The 18,275-nt window shown below is 45.4% G+C and overlaps 1 protein-coding gene across 1 annotated transcript in view; it reads left to right on the forward strand.

The window, feature by feature from the left end:
- The window catches only part of PAX5 (paired box 5), a 218,491-nt gene extending 210,992 nt beyond the window's left edge, over positions 1-7,499 (forward strand). Inside the window, exon 10 of the mRNA XM_084628658.1 lies at positions 7,333-7,499. Coding sequence (XP_084484784.1) covers positions 7,333-7,409 — 77 coding nt within the window. The 3' untranslated portion in view covers positions 7,410-7,499. The remainder of the gene's footprint in view (positions 1-7,332) is intronic.
- The last annotated feature ends 10,776 nt before the right edge of the window (positions 7,500-18,275 follow it).

Consider the following 18,275-nt stretch of genomic DNA (forward strand, 5'->3'; position numbering starts at 1 on the left):
GGAATTAAAACTATGCATTAGGGAAATACATTCCTTCCTGAGCCCTGCAGATGGACTGGCTGAAACCCTGAATGACTCTCCAGTCAAACATGTTCTCAAGAAGAAAGAGTTCAATAACCAAAAACTGATCCCTAATTCTTCTTCCTAGCTGGGGTGTCTTTCTCTGTAATCTGTGTTGACCCTAATCTAGACAAAAATCTCTGGAAGATAGATATAACTGTCAAAGTTTAACCCTGTTATACCAACCCTCCATACTGAGAACCTCCTTGAGTCTCTATAAGACATCTTAATACTGTTCTCAGAGACTCTCTTTCACCAACGTCCCCTTTAGGTTACTTATTGTCAAGTGTTATCAACTCTTAGGGCTAAATTCCCCAGTGACATTAATAGATGTAACTCCATTTGAAATCAGTGAAGCTTCTGTAAATGAAGAACTTGGTTCTGTGAGTTCTCTTCCCAGTTCTTTCTCTGGCTTGTGCTGTGCAGAATGTTGGACAAGATGATCATAATGGTCCTTTTTCTCCTTAAAATCTATGAAATTGCTTACCATTCTGCACCTCTATTTCCTGACTGAAATGTGGGCCTGATAATGGAAGCCCCTTGGGAAGTCTTCTGTGGGCAGTAGGTTAACACTATATTGCTTTTCACACTGCTCCACCACAAAGTTTAGAAATTGTCAAAGGAGGGTGGCACCTCTTTCCCCTCTTTAACGACAACAGGATATTATTTTTCATAGTTCTAACTCACGTACATTATTTTCCATTTGTTAGCTTGGTGCTGCTTCTATCATTTACCACACTGTCATCCTGAAGGTAGGGTAGTTTGTCTTCTGCTTGTTTTCCATCCTGTCCCTCTTCTGGGTTTCCCCATTACATCTGGTGTTTCTTTGTGTAGGTCACCTAAGGAGATCACAGGAATACCTGTGTTTTATTAGAAATTCTCTCATAAAATACCCTGAACAAAGTTCATTATTTACTTCCAACCCTTCTGTGGAGCTTTGTGGCTGGCGAGACATGCTAGAAGGTCTTTCCATTTTGAAATATATGCTGATTGCCTCCTATGAAATGTGATAGCCAAAGACTCCTAACCTGGACTATGACCGGTGTTGTATAGTTGATGCCTGTAGTCTCGGGCTTACGTGTTTGAAATATTCTTATCTTGCTTGTGCCTTGAACGTTGTGACTTCTCCATGATGTCTGACAGTGCCATGGTGATTTCTCCCCATGTCTCCGTCCTGGACCCTGTCGCCAGGGTCCCATTGGATGCCGACGGCTTGTTGGTCAGCAGTTGCATTGCCGCCTCCGTACACATCCTGATGGTGTGCTGCCTGGGACAGACATGACAGATCTTAATTCTAAAAGAGTCTGGGAAATTAATTTTAAAACAAATTTGACTCCCCCTAATGACTTCTTATCACTCCCTCTTCTCTCTTCCCCCCTCCCCCGCCCCCAAACACACCCCTCACTTTACTTGCTTTTCTGATGCTGGGAATAAAAGGATTGGGCCCGATTTGCCCCTCATGATGGTTTTAAATGGCACAACTCCAGTGACTTTGGTGGAGTTACACCTGCTTTACACTGTGAGATCAGAATGAGGCCCACCCTATGGTGGTCTTTTGGGTTCCTTAGCTTATCACTGTCCTGGGGTCACGTTGTCATTGCTTTGTGCTGAGCGTTGTCAGTTACACAAAGGAATGGGTTTAGTAATCCTCCTTTATCCTCACATTCTGTCTTAGTGCCGGGTAAGAGTGACCCCTGCTGGCTGATATTGCCACTGCTACTACTGTCACATGGCAGGTTTGGGGACGATGGGCTGGGGTAGAGTTCCTCTCTCCATGCAAAGACACTTCAGGGTAGGGTGATCATCTGTCCCGTTTTTAAAGGGACAGTCCATTTTGGGGGGACTTTTTCATATATTGGGACCTATTATCCCCCATCCCCTGTCCCATTTTTTCACAGTTGCTATCTGGTAACCCTACTTCAGGGGAGGGACAATTGAAGACATTAGAGCACAGGTCTGTTTGGGTCCTGGGGACAGATGAGGTGGGGCAGTGGGAATAAATAACCCTGTAGAATAGCATCTTTGCAATGCACATGCGTGTACGTTTCCTGAGCTGGAAATTCTCTGTGGTGCACGTACAGCAAGCGCAAGGCTGGACACAAGTAGCAGCCCTAGCTGGGGAAATGAGTCGGGTGGCTCCCCAGCCTTGCATCCAACAGCCACAGGGTTTGGATTGGCTGATCAGAGACGGCCTGATCTTGCCCACGTTACACTCCCTTTGTGATCAGCAATTTTCTCTCCATTTTGTCCAGTGGGCACGTGGAAAGGAGGTGAGTGCTGACTTTGGGACCCACCCCCCCAGCACACATTGGTTTGGGATGAACAGGAGACTTTGTCTCCTCTGCCTCAAAGTCCCAACACAAATGTCCAGACATCCTCTTTGGGATGTGCTCTCCACTGTATTCACAGTCAGTAGTTCCCTTTGTGTCTCTCTCCCTTCGCGGTTAATCCTTTTTCCTTTTTTTAAGCATCAGACAATAATTCACTCAATATAATAAAAGGCCATATCACATATAGAGCGGCTGAATGTAGAGTGCATGAACTGAGAAAGCTTTGGGCTGGTACTTTCCTTTAAACAAAGAAAAATTCAAGTACTTGGGAGAGCCCAGTGAAAGCAAAAGAAAGTTTGAAATGGGGCTTATGAAATCTCCCCCCAATTAATATTTTTCAACTATATATACTTCTGCTTTCCTATGAGAGTCATGGGTTTTTAGGGAGAATGACCTGTTAGCTTGATTGTGATGAGAAGTCACTTGGACGTTTCCCAGACCTTGAATTAAAGGGGCCTTTTGTTGACTCAATGGGTTATCAGAAGCCTTAGCGATCCTATAATTATGAGCCTGGCCAGTGGGGATGATACAATAATGTGCCTTTGAATATGTCCATATATAAAACTTGTAGCAGATTGGGAAAATTAACTCATTACTGTAACTCGTGAATGCGGGCCAGATACCTTTTCAGAGTCCTGCAGCGGCAATAAGAAAAGGCCCAACAATGGACAGTATATGTGATTAAAAAATGCCAGCTTCATTTCTTTTGTGATCACCAGAAAAGATATTTGGAAGAAGATTTGGGGACCTGTCAGGATCTTTTTAATTATCGCCACATTTATTCTTTATGGCCGGCACCGGGTAAACACACTGAATTAGAAATGTAGAACCGAGAAAGATAGGCCATTTTTGAAACCCCTAACTGGCAGTGTTATTTATTCGTCTGTGCTGATGCTCACAGAGAGAGCGCGCGAATGAAGTTAATCAGAAACATCTTGAGCTACAACGTGGAACACATCGGTTCTACCTTGGAACATGGAACGATGTAAAACATAATTAGCCATGAGAGACTCAGAGACTGAACTCAGGATTCAGAAGTGCCACTGTATGTCTGATTCTCCTCTCCCTCCTCCTCCCTAAACTGGTATCTTCTGGTATGTTTCTCACTATTGGGTTATTAAAAAGGCTATTCCGGAGCTTGCCCACAATACATATTTGCTCTCTCCTAACTCCAGACCCTTTCTGGAACAAAGATGGCTTCCATTTCTTGTCACCTGACCTTTTACATTGTTTGAGACATAGAGCTATACTAACAGTCTGTTTAAGCTAGCTGAAAATGTGGTGTTTTCCTCCCCTCTTGAGGCGAAAATAGGATCACAGCGGCTGAACTTTAAAGAAGAAAACAGTCTCCCTGACTTCACTGGAATGACTCATTGGATTATGTTAAGCATGTACGTCAGCCTCTGCAGCCTCAGACCCATTGTCCTGCTCTCCAGCTAGTCCTGTTCAAACCCACACCACCTATCCCACCTCCTCCGCAGCAGGTTTGCCAGTCACAAGTGGCGGTAAAAGTGGGCTGTCTAATGAGCTTCTCTGTAATGCAACAGTCCTGAACCCAGTGCCCCCGAATCGAGCTCTCCGCTGACAGAGTAGCTGGAGCTGCCCTGCCAGGAATTACTTGTCAGCAAGCAACACAGAACCTGGTGCAGTTGTTCATTATTGATGTTCAGCCCAAATATTTGATGACCCGCCGGGGCTCAGAGCATTCTAAAGCAGTTCCCGTCCCGTGTTGGGACTGCAAGCTCAGACTCAGTGGTGCAGAGTAATTGAGGCCAGGGTTGTGTCTTGTGCCGGCATTTCCCTGAGGCATGTTAGTATAGCTCCAGTTTTGCTGACCGGCCGGTGCCAAGGCAGCTTGGACATGGGCAGCTGGCACCGGTGAGGAAGTCTGAGTTGAGTTCCTGGCATGCAGGAGGCAGGAAGACACAAAGCAGTGGCATGGGCATTGGTGTGTTCGTAGAGCAGTGTCTTGAGGAGCCTCTTGCTCTGATGAGAAGCCAGCTCTCCTTTGAGAAGGTGGCTAAACTGCTTGAGCCTGGGGAGGGTAGCAGGAGAGTTACGGTAACGTTGGATACCCTGCGTTGGCTCGGAAGTATGGAAGTATTGGCTGTAAATTGGAGATCATGGTACTTGGTGACCACAGGCAGCGCACACCCTCAGGTTAACAGATCACCGTGTCCTGACACGTTCTGATTCTATTTTAGGCTCCGTTGGCTCACCTTGTGTGCAGCCAGTCTCACTGCACTCCCTTCCCTGGCTGCTGGGTGAGGGGGTTTGCTGGTAACAGCAGCAGCAAGGCTGAAACTGCAGGGCTGCAGGCAGGGGCATATGCAGAGGGAAAAAGCAGTAGGGAAGGCATGGAGATGGGCTTGAACTCAGGACTCAGCGGAAGAAGAATGGGCAACCCTGAGCTGTAGGAGGGGGTGAAGCTAGCTATGTTAACGTTTGTGGTCTGACACTGTGGCAATAGGCGCCACATAGATCCAGGTGAAATGAGCAGCAGTTCTTCCAGTAAACGGTGAGGTGTCGGGGGGCAGGATGAAAGATATTTCCTAGAGAAAATCCCCGAGCATGTGAAGGGAGCAGCCCCAACATCTGCAGAAGCATGGAAGGCAGGGGTCCCCCTAGGGTCTGGGGCAGAAGGAAGCATGCTGTGAATGCACCTGCTGGCTGCTTTGTTTGGCCTCCCTCCACTTGCGCTGGCTCACCATGTGCTTGGTGCTTGGCTGATCCCATTGCTGGAGTTCACGTTACATTTCATTTGCATTGCAGTAGCGCTTCGGAGCCCATTGTGCTAGGTGCTGCCTAATGCAGACCGGGATGGTGGCCGCTGCCCGGATGGCAGATACAGTCCAACAGGGAGAGCAGTAGGAAACAGGACAGTGTTGGTCATGCTAGAAATAGCAGGGTAGTCGCAGCAGCGTGGGCAGTGGGATGTACCTGCGGGCTTGTAGTCCGCCAGCTAGCCCAGGCCTCGGCCTGTGCTGCCCCAGCTACGCTTCGGGTGCGAGTGTGTATGCCGGCCTGAGCTGGAACTATGCCTGTGGCTCCAGCAGAGACACACCCTGAGAGTCGAGACCTCTCCCGAAATGGAGCGGCTCAGCCTCGACAGCTGTCATTGGTGCAGGGATTTTGGCTGTTGCCTCCTCCCTGCGGTGTTAGGAAGGGAAGAGCTCCCCAGGCTCCCTACTCGCCCCGTCTGGCCCTCAGAGACAGACCCCTCATCTCTTTATACATTCAGGCTCCTGAAATGTCACAGCTTTTCCCAGGTCTCCACACCCTGTCTCCAGAAGCCACAAAACCAGCCTCCCAAGCCCCATGCAGCTTTGTCAATTTCAACGAAACTCTGTGAATTCAGGCGGGAAGTTCAGTGTTGCTGCAAAGCTAACTACAGAATTTCTTGCATTTCTGATGTGTACAGCTGGGGACACCTAACCCGTACAACACAGTACGCAGGCATGGGTGGGGGCGGGGGGGTGCATGGGTGGGGGGAGCAGGTATGTTCTTTCTGTCCCTTTTTACTATATCTGTACATGCAAGGTCTGATTCTCTGATGTGCTGAGCACGTGCGGCTCCAGCTGTAGTCATTGGGGCTCAGCACCTTTGTAAGAAGCCTAGCTCAGGTCCACGTGGTTGGCTAGGAGAAATCACTGTTTTGGCTGACCTTGTAGACTCGCTGCTAATGGACTATGAGGACTGTCGTTCAAGCCTCAGGTCTGGTAATACACACGGTGCACCCACTGACTGGGGACACCGCTGATTGGTTAGACTTGCTCAGGTCTTCAGGAGCAAGCCCAGGTTGGTGCGACTGGACATGCCGTTGGCTTTATTAACCTGCCAAATTCCTTGAAGACCTAGGGATGAGTTTAAGTGTCTTTGCCCTCTCCACAGTGTGGGTAAACTCACAATCTCAGATCAAAACTGCATGCTCCAAATTTTGGGCATGCAAAATGCCGAGTTTGAGGCCAAGATGAAGCCACTTTGAAAATTAGCCCTTTTAAGTCTATTTCTCATACTCTAGCAGGGTTGGTCATCCCTTTTGAATGCTGTTGTGTTACCTAATAGTCAATCCTGTCTAGACACATATACTTAAAAAGTAACCCACACCTACAGTCAAACAAAAAATCTAGATTCTTAAAGGACAATCCAACTAGCGATGCTCAATTCTAAGGGGCCAGAAAACAGACACTAATATTGTGCAAATTCCAGGGTTTGATTCGATTCAGACACGCTCAAGCCCTTCGGCATTCCTGAGTTTGCAAAGTTTTGAAACTGGCTTGCTTGATTCAGCTGGATATATGTATTCAATGCTGAATACATGTATTCATTTGAAAACTAGCATATTGGATGGAGACCTGGTGTATTGGGTCCACTAATGACTCGAGTGACCAATTTCAAAGCTCTGATAGAATATCATCATCAGACACTTAGCATATAAAACATTAGTCACTTGCGATAGTTTAAAAATGTTTTCGAATACCAAATAGATTCACAAATGCCAGGAAAGATTCACAGATTCTTCACAGAGCCAATTCCCCCTACCCCTTTCTCCAAATTTATTGAATACTCCCCAACCAGATCTAATCCAGACAAATTCCCTGATCCCACAAGGGGATCTGATAGCAAAGATCCATTTACCCTTGGGAGTCCAAGTCACTTCATTGGGACGCCACACGACCATAATGGTCTGGACTTGGCGATCTCTTTGCAGAGCCGAAGATACTGAAAGGAGAACCGAAATGTGAGGTGCCATCTGCAGCATTCTGGCATTTAATGTTTTAAAGTGATGTCTTGTCGCATTTTTGTTGTACCTACCACTTTGCAGGCCCATGTTAGCGTGGGTCGAACTCCAGCCAGGACAGATCTCTGGTGCCCACGGTGTGTTGGGCAGGCTGCCCCCTTTTGACCTGTGTTATCCTCATAGCCATCTTCTCTCTTCCAGGCTCTCCTTATTATTACAGTGCTGCAGCCAGAGGAGCTGCACCCCCAGCGGCTGCTGCTGCCTATGACCGCCACTGACCCAAGGAGTCTGGAACTCCAGCACTTACTAAACATATCATCCAGGCCGACGGCATCCGATTCACCTAGAAATAACCCTGCAAATCAGACTGCAAGGAAGGAAGACGAAAGTATCCAGGGGGAACCCGCTGGCTGAAATTTTACTCTTTAAACTGGGTGAACTAATTATTGTTATTTTTTAAATCAATGAAATTCTGGCGATATTAACTGGGGTCTCATACAAAACAAAGAAACAGGAGAAACCAGGTCTGCTGCCGTTCCATCTGATTTGAAAGGTACAGTAGCTGCATCCTACCCACAGCCCACTGACCTCGCTGCCTCTGGTTCTCTCCGCTGCGCCTGGGGACTGGAACCAGGTCTGACTCTGAGCAGGCCACCTTGGGATATCTCTCTTAAGGTGCATTGACACAGGCTGTGTGACTCAGCATGGGCTGTCTGGCTTTTTTTTCTTTTTTTCTTTTTTTTGGTAAAGAAGGATTGGTCTGCTCAATTTACACAGCACCAATGTAAATAACTTGCTTCTTTGTGTTACTTTTGAGAGTGGCTTAGCGTAAACAGCAACATGGTACAAATTATGAACTCAAAACGCATCTGAAAAATGTGTTTTGAAACTGGTGCACTGATTCAAAGAATTCAGTAAGCTTTAACCAACTTTGAACCAGGTTAACATTCATTGTGGCTATATTTGGGGCTGACGTTATTTCTATATACAGCGTCATATCTGACAGTCGTGTGTGAACGTGCTATGAGCTGCCATGGACCACATGAGCAACTGAAAGACTTGGGCAGTTTGTGACATTTTACTGCTAAATATTAATTTATGTTTATTTGTAATCATAACTAGCACTGAAACAAATTCTCTGCTTTCAAGTTAAACCGCATCAGAGAAGGAATTCCTAATTAATAACCAACCCGTTATGTACATCTATATAGATTACAATTATTTCTATTTTGTAAAGAAATGAGAATAGTCCCAAGATGATGATTTTTCAAATTGCTATCTCAAACAGTATTACATTCAGGGCAGCCATGCACACTGAAACATACAAACGCTGCTTTACAAATCAAATGGATGGAAGGGGGGGACACATTTGGGGATACCCATATGTTTAAATGAAGACATTTCTCAAAGTCATTCTTTGTACACAGTGGGCTACAGTAAATCCATTCCATTGGAATCCATAAAGTTACACTGGGGATAAATTTGGCCCATTAATTCTGTATATTCTCCCTCCCTCTCAAAGAGAGAGCATCAATAGAAGCAAGTGACGTTTTGTTCAATGTTCTCTACTTCCCGGAGCCAATAAACAGAAGAGGGAGCTTACAAATGATTGGTTAAGCTAGTACAGCGATCGCCACCAATTCCACAGAACCACATCAACTACTCATTTTTCCCTGAGGAAACAGCTCTTTTTAATCCTATACGATCAGCAAACTTCTCATCTGCACAAAGGGAAAATTAGAAGTGTTTCCCCTGAAGACAATGGAAAAGCTCCCGCTGACTTGCATGGGCTCAGGATCTGCTCTATAGCCTTGCACAGTGTTGCCATAATTAGTGTGAAAGGGACAAATTCCACTATCCTTACACTGGTGAGCACTTACACACTGTAATAATCCCCTTTGGGTCCATGAATAAGAGTCTAGCCCAAAATAGGTCTCCTATAAGTGGACAATTGAAGTACAAATATTATTTCCAGAGTGATAACTTTTTAATTACAATTTTATCTTTGTGCTGCTTATGCTGAATGGATGTCAGAAAATCAAATGGTAGCCCAGTGAGATTTGGGTGCATGTTCCTTCCAAAACCTTTGTACAATATTTAATATGTCTTCTGATCAGACTCGGAACAGAGACTTCTCTAGTTTCCAAGGCAGATAGTCCCTAAGTGGAGCGGGGTTCCTGCCCAGGAGTTTAGGTTAGTAAACACCCACATACAGATAAAATGTTCAGAGGCTAATATGAAGGGGAAAGGAGTCCAGGAGAGCTGGCTGTATTTTAATGAAGCCTTATTGAGGGTGCAGGAACAAACCATCCCGATGTGCAGAAAGAATAGCAAATATGGCAGGCGACCAACTTGGCTTAACAGAGAAATCTTCGGTGAGTTCACAGAAAAGAAGCTTACAAGAAGTGGAAACTTGGACAGATGACTAGGGAGGAATATAAAAATATTGCTCAAGCATGCAGGGGTGTAATCAGGAAGGCCAAAGCACAACTGGAGTTGCACCTAGCAAGGGATGTGAAGGGTAACAAGAAGGGTTTCTACAGGTATGTTAGCAACAAGAAGAAGGTCAGGGAAAGTCTAGGACCCTTACTAATTGGGGGAGGCAACCTAGTGACGGATGATGTGGAAAAAGCTGAAGTACTCAATGCTTTTTTTGCCTCGGTCTTCACAGACAAAGTCAGCTCCCAGACTGCTGCACAGGGCAGCACAGTACGGAGAGGAGGTGAGCAGCTCTCAGTGGTGAAAAAGCAGATTAAGGACTATTTTGAAAAGCTGGACATGCACAAGTCCATGGGGCCAGATCTAATGCACCCAAGGGTACTGAGGAAGTTGGCTATGTGATTGCAGAGCCATTAGCCATTCTTTTGGAAAACTCATGGCGATCAGGGGAGGTCCCGGACAACTGGAAAAAGGCAAATATAGTGCCCATTTTTTAAAAAAGGAAGAAGGAGAATCTGGGGAACTACAGACCGGTCAGCTTCACCTCAGTGCCTGGAAAAATCATGGCGCAGGTCCTCAAGGAATCTATTTTGAAGCAGTTAGAGGAGAGGAAGGTGATCAGGAACAGTTAACTTGGATTCACCAAGGGCAAGTCATGCCTAGCCAACCTGATTGCCTTCTATGACGAGATAACTGGCTCTGTGGATGAGGGGAAAGCGGTGGACGTGTTGTTCTTTGACTTTAGCAAAGCTTTTGACATGGTCTCCCACAGTATTCTTGCCAGCAAGTTAAAGAAGTATGGATTGGATGAATGGACTAAAAGGTGGATAGAAAGCAGGCTAGATCGTCAGGCTCAGTGGGTAGTGATTAACAGCTCAATGTCTAGTTGGCAGCCAGTGTCCAGTGGAGTGCCCCAGGGGTTGGTCCTGGGACCAGTTTTGTTCAACATCTTCATTAATGATCTGGAGGATGGTGTGGATTGCACCCTCAGCAAGTTCGCAGATGACACTAAACTAGGGGGAGAGGTTGATATGCTGGAGGGTAGGGATAGGATACAGAGGGCCCTAGACAAATTGGAGGTTTGGAGGTGCCAAAAGAAATCTAATTAGGTTCAATAAGGACTAGTGCAGAGTCCTGCACTTTGGACGGAAGAATCCCATGCACAGCTACAGGCTGGGAACCGACTGACTAAGCAGCAGTTCTGCAGAAAAGGACCTGGGGATTACAGTGGACAAGAAGCTGGATATGAGTCAGCAGTGTGCCCTTGTTGCCAAGAAGGCTAAGAGCATATTGGGCTGCATTAGTAGGATCATTGCCAGCAGATCGAGGAAAGTGATTATTCCCCTCTATTTGGCACTGGTGAGGCCACATCTGAAGTATTGCGTCCAGTTTTGGGCCCCCCACTATGGAAGGGATGTGGACAAATTGGAGAGTCCAGTGGAGGGCAATGAAAATGATTAGGGGGCTGGGGCACATGACTTATGAGGAGAGGCTGAGGGAACTGGGCTTATTTAGTCTTCAGAAGAGAAGATTGAGGGGGGATTTGATAGCAGCCTTCCACTACCTGAACGGGGGTTCCAAAGAGGATGGAGCTTGCATGTTCTCAGTGGTGGCAGATGACAGAACAAGGAGCAATGGTCTCAAGTTGCAGTGAGGGAGGTCTAGGTTGGATATTAGGAAAAACTTTTTCACTAGGAGGGTGGTGAAGCACTGGAATGGGTTACCAAGTAAGGTGGTGGAATCTCCATCCTTAGAGGTTTTTAAGGCCCGGCTTGGCAAAGCCCTGGCTGGGATTATTTAGTTGGGGTTGGTCCTGCTTTGAGCAAGGGGTTGGACTAGATGACCTTCTGAGGTCTCTTCCTACCCTAATCTTCTATGATTCTATGAAAGTAGCCATTATTTTTCCTCTTTTGACAATTAATAGTTGATAAACATTATTCAGTTTAAAAAGCTACGTAACAGTATGTGCATCTCTTTTATTTGAGCAAGCAGTGGTCTCTCCTTTGAGACATTTTTTCCAAATTCATCCTCTGAATCCTCACTAAATGTTGGGTTATCTTTCAGCAGTAGGGCTGTAAAGGGAATTTTCTCTCTTTTGGATAAAAGTGACTTAGAATCTCTTCCAAGTTTCTTTGATTGGCATGTGCACCAACCTGCAAGCACTATGAGCCTTCTGGAACATTAGGCTCTTTCAATCCCCTGGCTGAAAAGAAAATGGTGTATCTGCAAACATACAGTTGCAAAGTATCATGGGAGTGCAAAGTATCATGGGAGTGGTAGCTTCATAATTAAGGCTGAGTTGAGTTATGCAGGTGTATGTCTAGAGAAATGTCATGACCAGATAGGAGGCTTACAAGTTTTTTTCCTCTCTTTACAGTAACCAGGTTACATGGGACTGGTTGCGCCTCTTCTAAGTTAAATAGTGATCGTGCAGCTGTGTTGGTTCTAGGAAATTAGAAAGACAAGGAGGTAGTATCTTTTACTGGACCAACTTCTGCTGGTTAGACAGACAAGCTTTTGAGCCTCCCAGAGCTCTTCTTCAGGTCTGGGAAACTAACTCAGAGTGTCACTGCTAAATACAAGATGGAACAGATTGTCATAAATAGAGTGATGAAGGAAAAGAAAAATATGCACCATGGATTAAATTCCTCCCTGTACAGAGCGTCAGCCTGAGGACTACAAGTCCCATTTGAGCTATATTTTGAGGGTGTAAGTGGTGCCTAGACCTCGGGTTGGCTCTCTGCTTTGGGGTGAGTTTCACCCACTGGATGCATTACCTGGCAGACGTGTGGTGTATGTATTTCATAGGAGTGAAGTGTCTTGGAACATTTAGACTAGTGTCGATTTTGAGAGAAGAGTAGATATTAGGCGGCTGGACTCTGGCATGAACATTTTCAGTAAGGAAACATTTTTAGTTATGCTAATGACAAAAGAAAGGTATGCCACGAGCACGATTGGTAAATTTCATCCTGTGGATGTGCCTCAGCCTATACAACACACTGAGATACTCATGGCTAAACCCTGCTTGCCTTAGTCAGTTAAGTAGTCCATTTAAATCCAGTGGGACTATTTCTCACATGCATCAAGTAAGCATGATCTAGCCCATAACCTGTGCACACCCTCCTCAGAGAAAACAAGTTCATGACCACTATTGGCTGGTATTAAGGAAGGGATTTTCAAAACCTCCTGGAAGATCTGGACACCCCGTTCCCATTCATCTTAATGGGAAATCAAATCCTTTAGGTTTCTTTGAGAATTGGAACCTGACAATAGATGGTTGTCTGGGCATCATCAAAGGTACCTCCTGCGATTCTTTATCCATACGCCTACTGTCCACTTTGTTGGTGCCATGTTCCCCCCGTTCATTTTCTAAGCTTCACTTAGGACTATGTTGTATTATCCCCTGCTTGTATGAACCACGGCTCGCCACCATGGGCAGTCGCTCACACTAGACAAATCACTTGGCTGTCTTTGCATCACTCAGAAATGAATTAACAAACAGTTGATCCAAGTGTGTGTGATAGATGCACATGCGTATACCATGCTGCGTGTGCCACACACACACACCCCTTTCACCCCCATTAGAACCCAGACTGTCACAAAACATATTGTAATGAGTGTTACCATCTGACTGGTGCCCTGATTCCTGGAGTGACTCTGGAATTCCAGTGGAGATCTGAGGTGCCTCCTGAACATACTGAGCATGGAGTGGATTATTATTATTATTATTTTGCAGTTGGGAACTGAACAAGGCAGCTAGATGCATCCCAGGAATCGCATCCACATTACAAAGCAGTTTTTTAAACTACATGTGGGGATTGGCAAACTGCTCAGCTGGTATAAATCCGCCTAGTTCCACTGACTTTGGTTGATTCATCCTAGCTGAGGATCTGGAAATGTGTCTGTCTGGATATTAGCATAGCCCCGGTGCCACACCCTCCAGTAATGAAGTGTTGATAAGAACCCACATTCCTCTCCCCATGCAGTTTTTATAAGGTGTGCAAGGCTTGGCCCACCGAGCGCTTGGGTCATTCCTGGCTGCTTTCTAATATGCTTATGCAACTAAGAATAGTGATCTGAGATCAGCGAGAGGGCTATCTTGGGACTTGATCATGGGGGCGCAGTGTGTACGTGCAATGTACTGTACGTCTATATGATAGTGATGGGTGAATCTCAAAAGGTTTGGAGGTTTGGCTCTGGTTTGATAAGCCCTATGAAGTGTGGATGCTTATCTGAAGCTCACCCAATTCTTTTGATGTTTCATCCATCCTTCCCTCTTTTCCTCCCACCATCCTCTAACTTGGCTTCCCATTGCTCCTCCACACTCCCACCCTGGGGTCACTCAGGTAGCTTTTGTCTACATGGGCTCCCCTCCAATTAGCAAACCTTTTGGGTCTTGAAAGGTAGAGGAGGAGGGCAGAGTTGTGGAGAATGAGTGAGCAGTGATGTCATTACGAGAGGACAGAGACAATGCTTTCCACACCCAAATCAACAGAGAACGTGAGACAAGACCCAAATCAACCAGTGTCAAGGAGATGCTTAGAAAAATTCTGTAAGAATATGACCATAAATGGGACATTAAAATAGAGAGCTGTCTAAAGGACACTGAATTTGCTTAGGGTCAGTTTCCAGAGGTTCAGCTCAGTCAGTGTAATTACAGATGTGTTATCATAAGGCCTCAGTTCCCATTGATTGGCATGCTCAGCATGTCCCAGGATCAGGCCCTTAGTCTCCATTGCATTGCACCAAAATCAGCATGGAAACACAAGCTGCTTCAGCCAGCACCCCCGATTCCATGGCAGAGCACACAGGTGAACTGGAGACTGCAGGTGCTGACAGACTCCGCTGAGTTCTTTAGGGCTGATCCTAGAAAGTCACACATGAACAGCCCTCTAACACAATCTTCCACAAAGGTGGAATAAAATCAAAAGCACTGAGTACATAGCTTTGCTGCTGGAGTTAATACAACTTGACACAGCAACACCAAATGAAGTACACCATCAAAGACATGCTTGACACCAGAAATACTCACGTTTGAGTCTCCGCTGGCTCAGTTGTCAGCTCTTGCTGTGATCTTTGCTTATTAGTCCTCTGCAAAGACAAATGCATGTACGGTGCTTCAGAATAAGAGCCAGAGGGCCGGTGTTTTACGGGACACCTTTACAGAAAGAGAGAGAGAGAGAGAGAGAGTGTACATTTGTTTCCACAATCTGTGTATCTTCATGTATCACTATGGGGCTGATCCAGAGTCTATTGAAATCATTGGCACTCTTTCCATTGGGTCATTGTGGGCAGTGGGCATTGTATTCCAGTGGTCACTGTATTAGGCCTGAAGTTCCCAGACTTTTCCACTCTGCCTTGTAAAAGGAGACAGGGAAATGGCCAATGGGCATTTATTTAGCTATTTCTTTTGCTTTGCTCAGCCTCGTATTGGAAGAATCTTTGTCCTGGTTTTTCACTTTCTAGTGGCCTTTGTACGTTCTGAAATTACAGAAATGCGTTATATTGCAAATGGAATTCCTTTCCAAGAAAAACCAAGGAATGTTTTTTCTTAGAGACAGACTACTTTGTATTCGGGACTTACAGCATCAAAGGAATGCATATCTATTGTATCCACCAAAGTCTGTGATGCCTGCATAGAAGCTTACTTGTTAAAATAAAATAAAAACTGAAAAAAACATACAAGCAAGAAAAAAAAAACTAACAACCCCACCCCCCTAAAATAACAATTTAATTGCCTTTGAAAGTAGGAGATGTCTGTCTCCACACAGAAAAAAAAACGCTTCTTAAAATGTGTATGTTTTGTATTCTTTTTTTCTAGTAGGAAAAGAACTGACTTGAAATCTTGGTGTTTTTTCCTTAGTGCTGTGTGTTGCTTTTGTGTGTTATAATATTTGAATGTAATTACAGCAGTGCCAATTTGCCAAAGATGTCGAACATATTTTGGGGTTTTTGGTTTGGGGGTTATTTTGGGTACTGATGGGGGAGGTGGGATGGGAATGGGGGGGGAATGAGGTATTGGACGAAAGGGAGGGGCGTTTTTGAGGTTTATTTTTTTGTTCGGATTTGTTTTTCCATTCTTTTTCTTGTCAGTACTGGAATTTGTGATTTTATTCTAAGTTAAATGGTTGACTGCAACACTTTTATTTTTTAGATTAGTTGAAGAAACATGCAATAAGATTGGCGTAGTTTCAATATCTGTGTGTCTTTTCATGAGAGTGGCTGTTACTTGTGGACATTTGAGTTTATGTAACCTTTATGTGAGATAATTATTTGTAAATATTTACCATAATTTTATTGGTTCCTAAAATAAAAGTAATTTTTTTAAGTTCAAAGATTCTGATTTTACTTTTGTTTTGAGCTTGGCTTCAGGGTCACTTGAAACACATTTAGAACAGGTTAGACAAACACAGGGATGGTCGAAGCATACTTCATCCTGCCCCAGCATAGGGGGGTGGATTTGACGACCTCTTGACATCCCTCCCAGCCTTATGTCTATGGTTGTATGATCCTAAGTGGACCCCGGGACACCATTGCACAGGGACTCAGTTTCAAGTTTGTAGTGGGCTTCTTTGGCTTCTGCCCCAAAGTACAAACTCATTTCTGTCCTAAAACGTTTAGGGTCAGCTCCTGATACCTTTACCTACAATGGGTGGAATTCTGGTCCCACTGAAGTCTAGACCCAACGAGGACTACCTTACCCCCTGAGCAATCCCATTGATTTCACAATAACAACTGATTTCAGTAAGACTGCTCACAGATGGCTTGATCCTGCAAGGTGCTGAGCAGTCCAGTCCCAGTCCAGCAAAGGATTCAAGGACATGCTTTACTTTAAGCCCTATGAGTGTTCCCATTTAACCTAACAGATGAAATCCTGGTCTCATTAGAATCAAAGGCAAAACTCCACAAGGACGACAAGTGGAGTAAGGTTAGATTCAATATATATGGGAGTACCTGAAGCTGGCAGCAAAGTAACCCAGAGATAGACATGCAGAAATTACTATCCATTCAGTTAAAAGAGACTCAGCCCTGAGACCAATGCCCATGCCACCGGCCTCCCTGCCCCCACCCGGCTTCCATGTAGAGTGGGGCCCTGTGAGGATCAGCTCAGAAATAGCTAGAGTCCCTTTGGATAGCCCCTCCCTAGCCTGGCCTCCCATGCAGCAGAACTGCAGCCTCTCTGCCATATTATGGGTCTTCCGCAGCCCTCACGATTTCCCCAGTTCTGGGCCTGATCCTACAAAGAGTCGGGCACGTAACCTTCCTCCCATTGGGGCAGAACCGAAATTAGCCTCAATGCATCAGCAAAGCCCAGCTGCAAACATACGTCTGGCAAATTTATTGAACACAATCCTGTGGGCTCCCCTGGGGCTTTCAGCCGCTTGTGTTCCATGAGTCCTGGCTGTTGGTGCACCAGGGACCATATCTGTCATGTAGTGCGAGACCGTCACTCTGCGGTCTGTCCTGTGTCGGGGTGGCATGTCGCCAGGAGCACAGCAAGGAGGGAAAGAGGTGCCTCTGAGTCACTATTCTCTCCATGGCTCCTCCTTTGCTTCAGAGCTAATGTTACCCACTGCTGGTTTAGATGCTGGCTGGTATGTGGAAAGACAAGAGCCAAGTATCCACCTATTTCCACCGCAGCCTGCCCACTCCTCACCCACCCACAGAAGAGGCAGAGTAGTCACCCTGCTAAGGCTACTCTCCACAACGGAAGCCACCAGATATGCAGCCCACACAGGAGACTTCTTACAGCCCCTGAGCCTGCCTGTGCAGGTACGTGGGGCCGGGGAGGATCTTGCCCATTGATTGGACTGAGGTTTATGATGTGGGTAATTATCCATAAAGTCCCACGTGCTGCCACTACGTATACAGTAAGGCCCAACTCCACAAAGCTAGTTAGACTCCTAACGGCCATTGAGTTTAATGGAATATCCTGCAGTGGATCTGGGCCTAATTAACTATTATTAAAAAACACTACAGTATTATTAAATAAGAACTATAGTTAATAAAGGAGTAGCTGTCAATTCAGACTGAATGATATATAAACTCATTATTTAAAGGTGACTGCCTGGCAGTAACTGGGAGTTAATCCAGACTATTATTATCATTTCTAACAACCTTACATTTTGTCTTTGTCTCACTCTATGGGCAGTGGCTCTGGATATCTTATGTAAGTCAGCGTACAGCATTGGCTACTCTCACTTCAAGCTGGTGACCTCTGCACAGCCAGCTCCCAACATCTTGATTCCACCCCCGCTTTAGAGATGGTTACAAGAGCTTCACAATTAACACATGTAAGCGTAGAAAGTTTCCTTTCTGAATGCTGGGGTGTGCAATGCAGGGCTGTCGTTTCAGCTGGCACCAGGCTAAGTTTTAGTTTTGCCCAAAATGATTCTGCAAATATCCATTCAAATTCTTAAGTAAATTTGTTTCAATTGTGTTCACGTCCCTTCTGTCTTTGCTCTCGGTGAATAGTCTAGCAAATGAGACTGTGGCCAATTTTAAGCAAATACTGAAGAATGTTCACAAAATCCCAAATTGTGAATTCACCCTCCTGAGCACTCACACTGATTCTAAGAGGGACGCTCTGCCAGTCAGGAAACGGACACAATGCCACATCATCTCTGTGTCCAAAACAGCTTACATTTTGAATGTGAAATATTAAATACAGAGTGAACAACAGTCAGAGAATAAGTTACAGAACT

Source organism: Lepidochelys olivacea (genome assembly GCF_965140295.1).
Source record: "Lepidochelys olivacea isolate rLepOli2 genome assembly, chromosome: 5".
Taxonomy (NCBI): domain Eukaryota; kingdom Metazoa; phylum Chordata; order Testudines; family Cheloniidae; genus Lepidochelys; species Lepidochelys olivacea.